General features: G+C 42.0%; 1 protein-coding gene across 4 annotated transcripts; it reads right to left on the reverse strand.

The window, feature by feature from the left end:
- Positions 1–1,844: 1,844 nt before the first annotated feature.
- dffa (DNA fragmentation factor, alpha polypeptide) lies at positions 1,845–8,978 on the reverse strand. 4 transcript variants are annotated; one of them, XM_019888070.1, is made up of 6 exons: positions 8,843–8,978; positions 6,610–6,768; positions 6,333–6,487; positions 4,897–5,104; positions 4,224–4,342; positions 1,845–3,183 (listed from the first exon to the last, which is right to left on the reverse strand). In XM_019888070.1, exons 1-6 carry the CDS (start codon positions 8,934–8,936, stop codon positions 2,956–2,958), a joined length of 963 nt encoding a protein of 320 aa, XP_019743629.1. In that variant the 5' UTR covers positions 8,937–8,978; the 3' UTR covers positions 1,845–2,955. The 4 variants fall into 4 exon arrangements, with proteins under 4 accessions (XP_019743629.1, XP_019743628.1, XP_019743627.1 ...); XM_019888069.1 differs by lacking the exons at positions 6,333–6,487; positions 6,610–6,768; positions 8,843–8,978 and adding exons at positions 5,677–5,831; positions 5,954–6,112; positions 8,061–8,253; XM_019888068.1 differs by lacking the exon at positions 8,843–8,978 and adding an exon at positions 8,061–8,252.
- Positions 8,979–9,599: the final 621 nt, after the last annotated feature.

Genomic DNA, 9,599 nt, shown 5'->3' on the forward strand with positions numbered 1-9,599 from the left:
GGACAAATATTTCAAGACAAGAGAAACGTTTTTGATCAGGATCACTCACCCTAGCGTCAAAAAAACATGCAAGAATTTGCCTTTTATCAATCTCAAATTAAAAATCAGAAGTTTAAAAAGTGGGCAATGTGGATGTGTGCAATTGTGTGAGTGTGTGAGGGGGTTGTAACCTCTGCTCTCGCAACTGAACCTCCTGCCACCCCTTCAACACCCCAGGAACTATTTAGAACCTCCAGTGGGCCCACATGATAAAATGATTGCTTTCACAACAAACAAGAACAACAAAAACGATCTTTAAAGTCCTCTGCCATGGTTGGCCACAATGCGAACAACACTTTTGCACCTTCAGGCAACACTGAATTCAGTATGATAGAAAAGTCGAATCCCGACACAATGGGCTCCTCCCGCAGCAGCCCAGTCGAATCTAATTCCACAGGAATTACGCCCACCATGACACCCATTAAGATGTGGAGTGGTAGCATGCTGACAACTTGCTTCTCGTCTGCATCATATGCGTGAATGTATTGACAAAATACAGGCAGGGTTCCACTGATTAAAAATGACTTGTTCTTTTTCATTTTTCTGACTGGCCTCGACAGTATTTTTTTTTTTTTTAATTCCAGACAAACACACTGCAGGTTGACTTTCAAGACATTCTAATTGATAAAAGATTCTCCTCATATAAAATAATCAAAAGTGAATTGTAGTAAAATAATTCTGAAAAGTGAAGGGGCAGCATCATAAAAAAAGTGTTTTAAGATGAATATGACATATTGAAAAAGGGAACAAGTATTTGCAGAGCTATACTTTCACCTTGTGGTGTTTAACAGCTACTTATGGAATGAAGGCCTCGTGATATTTTCATCCATCCATCCATTTTCTGATCTGATTCATCCTCACAAGGGTCACGTCTTCGGGCAGTAGACACACTGAACCGGTTGCCAGCCAATCGCATAGCAAACAAAGACAAACAACCATTCGTGCTCACAATCGCACCTTGGGACAATTTGGAGTGCCCAGTCAACCTGCCATGCATGTTTGGGGAATATGGGAGGACACCGAAGTACCCGGAGAAAACCCACACGGCCACGGGGAGAACATGTAAACTCCGCACAGGAAGGCCGGACCTTGCACCTCTGCACTGTGAGGCCGACGTGCTAACCAGTTGTCCACCGTGCCACCCCTCTAGTGATATTTATCGGCAATCAATTCTATTTATGACAGGTATTCGTTCACATCTTTCCAATTTTTGCAACGAGTTATATGTCCGTTCAGTGGCAACAGCTAAATCTTGACACTTTTCCTCACAATCACTGGTACGCTTCAGCGGTCTCCTGTCACGTCACCCACGATGCCTTGAACTGTTACGTTTTATTTGACTTCTTAGCATATTTTTCCATCCAAATTCGGTCGAACGTTTTGATTGTTTTCCTTATTGGGAGTAACATACCAAATACAAAAGTGAACAGTAGCAATTCTCGCAGTGTGCATTTGAGGGGAAGTCAAGTGAGAGTCTCAATGTTCACGGACCGTACTGCGAACGTCACACGTCTCTAAAGCAGCTCATAGTGACCTCGGTGTGTGTAAGTAAGGCGCGCCCTTGTGAAAAATCAAATGCACTGTCATGTGTGTTCACTGTAGAGAAGATCATGTCCTACATGACTCACATGGACCGGCATCACATGTCTACCAAACCGATACCCGCGTTTCATAACCAGGGGACAGAGCTGCAGCCTCACGCTGGCTTGACATAAGTCAAAGATGAAGCGGCATCTTTATTATCCACGATTGGCGGCTGGGCGCGTGCAATGAAGCTTGCATATATGGAATAAAGAACAATCTTATCTTGTCTAACTCTTTATTAGGAAAATGATTAATTAATCTGTGTGTGCGCTACAACGCCATCTCAATATATTGTCACGACTTGCACACTGTATATCTTGGAATTGATTTTGCCCACCGACGGATCTCGTGCCACATTTCTAATCACTCAATCGATCAGGCATACTACTTTGCACAGAAAACTGACAAGAAAAGTTACAAATGATCTGTCTCTATTGCCACAAAATTGCAAATGTTTGCCTCACAGTCTAAGTTCGGAGTTGGACTCTTGGCTCAGGCCCTTCTGCGTGCAAATGTTATTCTGGTGCTTGAATGGGTTTTCTCTTGGCACTCTGTTTTCCTCCCACATCACAAAATTCTGAATGTTAGGTGAAGACACTAAAAAGCCCATCGGTGTGAACGGGGGGGTGTCAGAGCTTGTCTACGTGCCCTGACTGGCAGGTGAACAGTCCACGCTGTACACCAAATCTTAATGGAATAGAGCCCCAGCTCACTCATGACTTTAATGAGGACAGAAAACGGATGATAGGAATGGAACTCTCTACGGACGAGTGGGGTAATAAAGGGCCAGTTACCAGAATATCACAACAAAGACTCTTGATACTTAAAGGATTACTGGCTTCTATCAAGAAATCAAGAAAAATGGAACATTACATCTCCGTCTGAGTCTCTGAGCTCCTTTTTTTTCCACATTAAAACCCAACAAGGCAACTGTATCCATGTCATAAAGTGGATCCGCAGCGATTCAAAATGTACCCGCTCATATCAGATGACGACAGTTGGATGTTAAGCTTCAAACAAATGCACGTGAGGTTTGTTTCACAGCAGCTCGTTTATCATCCAAATAAGGAATATCTGTGATTTAAACATCAGACGTTTGATTAAAAAAAAAAAAAAAAACACGACTTGTGCAAAGCCCTCAGCTTCTGCTTGAGGCAAAAGCATTGAAGTGGTTTGAAAGTTGTACCAAATGCTACAAACACCAACCTTGTTGACATTTATACAAAATCCAGCGGTAAAAATAGTATCGGCAACCCAGCGCGAATTCATTCTGCTGGCCCTGAAGCGGTCGGCGTAAGCTCTTTGGAGTCTCTGCTCTGGTAAGGTAACAGACTATTTTCCTCTTCGAGGCAGTGTGGCTTTGCTCTCCTCGTCGTTCTTGTCATTAGGCGGCAGGCTGCTGTCCCTCTGCGCCATGTTGCCCCTCATAGACTGCACGGCCTGGATCTGCTGAAGCCGTCGTTTGAGCTCCGACTCGCAGTCTTGAAGCAGCGTCGATGTCCTGACTTTGTCCCAGCCGAGCACCTGCTGCATAGCTTCGGCCCCTTTGGCCACCACCATCTTAACACAGAAAGCGTCTCGTTTTAATGGAAAGTCCTCAGCAACAACGCAAAGCAACCTCTCAAATTGGACGTGCCTGAAGTTGTACGATTTGTAAATTGGCCAACACACCACGAAAGGACGCATTCGGTGCATGTTTTGCCTTTTCAAGAAACAAAAGCTCCTTTATTGGCTGCACTGGACCTTCTTGGTTTGCTACAGTTGGATTTACATCAAAATGCTCTGAAGTAACGAGTTTGAAGCTGCGCTGGGAGAGAGATGCTAAGAAAACCCAGCAAAGGAAGGGAATGAGGACTTTTTTTTCTTTTGCCAATGCTAAACTTGTGAAAACTCATTTAGGACGCAGCACTGATGAACCTCCAACACCCAATGAGCGACGAGAAGTGATGTAGGATACCCATAAAGTTTTACTGCAGCCTGCCTGGAACCACAGCTGAGCACCCACTACAAATTGTACCTCGCAGTATCACATCTGTTTTTGAGAATTGGAAGGGAAAGGCTTGAGTGCTCACAACGGTAAAACAAAAATGGACGCAAGAACATATTTTATGATGGTAACAATTTGACTGTCTAAATGATTCTTTCCATTTCCATTCCAGTACAAGTGTGTGTTCAACCTCAACCAGGTTGCACAACATTTGACGTGACTGAATTGCACATTTAGTGTAAATAATCAAGGCATTTTGTACACAACGCAATGGCCCATTATAATCACACACCCGTGTTGAGAGAAAAAGTTCAGTCAAGTTGTGTTTAGTGACACAACTGCATTGTATTCAAAACGCTCTTGCATAAGTTTAGAATCACGGACATTTTAAACGAGGAACGAAGTGGATTAGGTTACTTAAAATGGCACTGCATATGGACAGAATATGCATCTTTAATTCTAAACAATGAGTGCCTTGCGTCAGAAGACAAAGACAGAATAATGAGAAGTTACATTATAGCCACACACACATTGTTGTGCTATGGGAATACATAAAGCTTGTAATTGCTCAAGGAAGTGCAAAGAAATGTGAAACGGGAAGACTGTGTGTTACCTGGAGATCTTCAGTGGACAGCCTGGTCTCTGGGCTTGTTTTGCCTTTCAGGACCATCAAAGTCCTGGAAGTGAATCCACATGCTTGATCCACCTCCATACCATCAGGAACATCGGCACCTCCAGTAATTGCAACACAAAGAGAATTATTAGTCGCTCTGGGAGGTTCTTGAACTCCCTATCCTTCAAGGGGATCAGACTATTCAACTGGAACAATAGTTCCACCTAGCGGGCATCAGTATGACTTCACTAAAATAAAAGCAGTAAACTATGATGATACAGTAATAACAAAATAGAATCAATGTCAGTCTATTGCAGGGCACTGACAAAACTATCGACGAATGGGAAAATAAACAGAGCTATTTCAACCATGGTTGCCAGCCAATTACAGAGCACTTAAAGACGAACAGCCATTCACGCTCACAATCACACCCAGGAACAACATAGAGTGATCAATTGACCTTTCGCGAATGTATTTGGAATGTGGGAGGAAACTGGAATATCCGGGGGAAAACCCACGCAAGTATGGGGAAAACATGCAAACTCCACATTTGGAAGGCCTAAGCTGATTTGCACCAAGACTGTAAGGCAGTTGGGTTAACCACTAAACACATGCTGTCCGGTTGTGAGTTTTAAGGGAAAGTAATTTTAAAAAGGGGCTACTTTCAACGTACCTCCCTCGCTCTGCCGCCAAGCCTCCTCCTGTGGCTGTCCGTCTTCTTTCTCTGCTGCTTTGAGGAAGAGTTGGAGCAACTCCTTCGATTGCCTCTCTTCCTCCCGACGGTCCAAAACCCTCTGCAGTGTTTCCTGAAGATTCTCTGTCTTCTTTTCTTGGAAGCCGAGAGCAGAAGCTAGCTCAGGGCAGGGGACGCCCACTAAGCACTGGAACAACATATGACTCTGATTTTACATAAAGTATTCATTTAGATGACAAATAATGGAGGGCAGTGTTGAGATTGGCTTTTACAGATACCTCAGAGAGAAAAATTTACTTCCTCTTTGATGAAAAAAAATATAGACACACACATGCACACAAATATACAGTATATATAAACACACACACACACACACACGCACACACACACACACACACACACACACACACACACACACACACACACACACACACACACACGTATATATCAGTATCTCTCTAACTGTCTTGCCACACACACAAACACACACAGACACACAAACACACAGATAGATAGATAGATAGATAGATAGATAGATAGATAGATAGATAGATAGATAGATAGATAGATAGATAGATAGATAGATAGATAGATAGATAGATAGATAGATAGATAGATAGATAGATAGATAGATAGATAGATAGATAGATAGATAGATAGATAGATAGATAGATAGATAGATAGATAGATAGATAGATAGATAGATAGATAGATAGATAGATAGATAGATAGAGTGACAAACATAACTAGATCTGGCACCTCTAAGTCTTCCTCACACATGAGGATGATGCTGGCCAGGTCCCGTTTCAGCTGCAAGGCCAAGTCCAACCATGATGCACTACCATGGGCTGCATCCACAGTGTCGCTCTCTAGCATCACAGAATCTCTCGCCATCCACGCTGTGCCACCATCAACTACGATGCGAGGCATAAAGAGGTGCACAGGACATTACTCAAATAATTAAAAAAAAGACATATACATCTAACAAAAAAAAAAGGAAAAAGTATATTTTTTAGACCAAATCAAATATGCTCACCTCTGCGAAGCGGCGACCATGTTTCCTTTTCATGCAGCAGCATGAACTTTGTGTTTAAGGGCAAACACCAAAAGTAGGCTTCGTCCTCAACTATTGTCCCATCGTCTTCTAAGACCACTGTCACTGGGTCATGTGGTGTGAAGCCAAGAAACTCACTTCCTGAAATGATCGGAGTTTGATTATGTTACAGGAGCAATGCTCAACGCAGCTCAATCATGCTGCTCTCAGCGAGGACATGCTAATTAGACACCGAAACGTTTGTGTTATTAGCAAACAAAGAAAAAAAAAACATGAGAATAATTCTCCCATTTAAAATTCCTACGTGTGTTTCCAAAATTGAGTAGAATAATGTATTGTGAAACATAACTAGATCTGGCACCTCTAAGTCTTCCTCACACATGAGGATGATGCTGGCCAGGTCCCGTTTCAGCTGCAAGGCCAAGTCCAACCATGATGCACTACCATGGGCTGCATCCACAGTGTCGCTCTCTAGCATCACAGAATCTCTCGCCATCCACGCTGTGCCACCATCAACTACGATGCGAGGCATAAAGAGGTGCACAGGACATTACTCAAATAATTAAAAAAAAGACATATACATCTAACAAAAAAAAAAGGAAAAAGTATATTTTTTAGACCAAATCAAATATGCTCACCTCTGCGAAGCGGCGACCATGTTTCCTTTTCATGCAGCAGCATGAACTTTGTGTTTAAGGGCAAACACCAAAAGTAGGCCTCGTCCTCAACTATTGTCCCATCATCTTCTAAGACCACTGTCACTGGGTCATGTGGTGTGAAGCCAAGAAACTCACTTCCTGAAATGATCGTTGTTTGATTACGTTACAGGAGCAATGCTCAATGCAGCTCAATAATGCTGCTCTCAGCGTGGACATGCTAATTAGACACTGAAACGTTGGTGTTATTAGCAAACAAAGAAAAAAAAACATGAGAATAATTCTCCCATTTAAAATTCCTATGTGTGTTTCCAAAATATAGTGGAATAATGTATTGTGAAATTGCTAATTCATTTTACTATACAGCCCACTTGATTGAATGCACTGATTATGTATAAAAGAAAACATGATAAAAATGAAATTAAACAAAAAGAAAAAAAAGACGAATATGACTTCATGAAGATTTCACTGTGCAATGACAAGCATTTTTTTAGATTGCACACAGATGTTGCAAAAGACCTTTAGTTTGAAATATAATGCAAAAAAAATAAAAATAAATATTTGGAACATTTGAACACGCGCGCACACACCCACCCACACACACCAACGCCTGGTGCTGACGAGCATTTTAGGAATGGAACGACAGGAGGGAGGTATCTTCTTGACTCGTTTCGCGTTCACCTCGTGCAAGTTTCGACACGTTAGAAATGTTGCTAGACGAAAAGCCAGCTCTTGATCATGTGAGATAAGTTCCACTGGCCACGATAGCAATGGGTGAGACGACTGCTTTGTAACACCTTAATACACGACTCATTGCCTTTCTGTTTTAAATCGATAAGATAGAAGATAAATGCCGATCACAGCCTCGTTCATATTCGGTAGTTTAAAAATTAGATTCGATTTTACCTTAACCCTTGGAATTAGTGCACAGGCACTACACCACTGATTTTAATCTAGCTAAGCCCCAACAACGTAGTGTTTAAAATATGTATCATCTCACCTTTTACCTTAAGTTCCACACACCCACCCACACACACCAACGCCTGGTGCTGACGAGCATTTTAGGAATGGAACGACAGGAGGGAGGTATCTTCTTGACTCGTTTCGCGTTCACCTCGTGCAAGTTTCGACACGTTAGAAATGTTGCTAGACGAAAAGCCAGCTCTTGATCATGTGAGATAAGTTCCACTGGCCACGATAGCAATGGGTGAGACGACTGCTTTGTAACACCTTAATACACCACTCATTGCCTTTCTGTTTTAAATCGATAAGATAGAAGATAAATGCCGATCACAGCCTCGTTCATATTCGGTAGTTTAAAAATTAGATTCGATTTTACCTTAACCCTTGGAATTAGTGCACAGGCACTACACCACTGATTTTAATCTAGCTAAGCCCCAACAACGTAGTGTTTAAAATATGTATCATCTCACCTTTTACCTTAAGTTCCTCGAGCGATGGAACAACCACGCCATATGACTTCTGGCGTGTAAAGTTGCACACCTTACACGGCTTTCGATCCGCCATTATACGCAGAAACGTCCAACTATTATGATTAATAGGACAGCAGAAGACAGCTCTCAGTAGTTGGCAGTTTCGAATACGGGAACGGCGTTGACGCTAAGGACTCTGGGATCTGTAGTTTTTTTGCGTACGTTTATCACGGAACACTTTTTTAAAAATTACATGTTTTGTTTCACATACAGAAAATATACTATTTTGTTTGTTTGTTTTTTAATCTGGTCACTTAATATTTAATGCAAATATTCCGTTTTGGTCAGCGAGTGCCCTTTGAGCTCAGGCCACACACACACACACACACACACCAACGCCTGGCGCTGACGAGCATTTTAGGAATGGAAAGACAGGAGGGAGGTATCTTCTTGACTCGTTTTGCGTTCACCTCATGCAAGTTTCGACACGTTAGAAATGTTGCTAGACGAAAAGCCAGCTCTTGATCATGTGAGATAAGTTCCACTGGCCACGATAGCAATGGGTGAGACGACTGCTTTGTAACACCTTAATACACGACTCATTGCCTTTCTGTTTTAAATCGAAAAGATAAATGCCGATCACAGCCTCGTTCATATTAGGTAGTTTAAAAATTAGATTCGATTTTACCCTAACCCTTGGAATTAGTGCACAGGCACTACACCATTGATTTTAATCAAGCTAAGCCCCAACAACGTAGTGTTCAAAATATGTATCATCTCACCTTTTACCTTAAGTTCCTCGAGCGATGGAACAACCACGCCATATGACTTCTGGCGTGTAAAGTTGCACACCTTACACGGCTTTCGATCCGCCATTATACGCAGAAACGTCCAACAATTATGATTAATAGGACAGCAGAAGACAGCTCTCAGTAGTTGGCAGTTTAGAATACGGGAACGGCGTTGACGCTAAGGACTCTGGGATCTGTAGTTCTTTTGCGTACGCTTATCACGGAACACTTTTAAAAAAATTACGTTTTGTTTCACATACATAAAATATACTATTTTGTTTGTTTGTTTTTTAATCTGGTCACTTAATATTTAATGCAAAATTCCGTTTTGGTCAGCGAGTGCCCTTTGAGCTCAGGCAGAAGCAATCAAACATCGAGCAGCCTTCGATGCTAACAGGAAGATGGCATCCACGGACCAGTCAGATTCACCAACAAAGGTCAACAGCTATCAAATAATGTCACTTGCCTGTTGATATCCATATGCACATGCGTGCGGCGTGCACATTGTTCTTTAAATGGCAATTACTTTGGTTTAATCTGTCTATTTTCATGCTGTGATTGTTAGCATAACAGCTAGTTAGCAATATTTTGAAAGCGTTTTAAAAGTTGCTACACAAAGGTAACTAAAATACTGTCCACCCTAAATGTTAGTGCAAACTCTTAAATATCCTCACACCCTTGTCGCGTGTTATTTACACACCGGAGCAAACACGTGAACCGTGTTGATGTGCAGGTAACAAGTTGACAT

Source organism: Hippocampus comes, unplaced genomic scaffold (assembly GCF_001891065.2).
Source record: "Hippocampus comes isolate QL1 unplaced genomic scaffold, H_comes_QL1_v1.1 scaffold14, whole genome shotgun sequence".
NCBI classification, from domain to species: domain Eukaryota; kingdom Metazoa; phylum Chordata; class Actinopteri; order Syngnathiformes; family Syngnathidae; genus Hippocampus; species Hippocampus comes.

Coding starts and splice junctions, on each gene's coding strand:
- dffa (XM_019888070.1), bottom strand. CDS start 8,936: ATGGCGGATCGAAAGCCGTGTAAGGTGTGCAACTTTACACGCCAGAAG. Junction 6,488..6,609: donor ATGGTCGCCGCTTCGCAGAG/GTGAGCATATTT, acceptor CTCGCATCGTAG/TTGATGGTGGCACAGCGTGG. Junction 4,343..4,896: donor TTGGCGGCAGAGCGAGGGAG/GTACGTTGAAAG, acceptor CAATTACTGGAG/GTGCCGATGTTCCTGATGGT.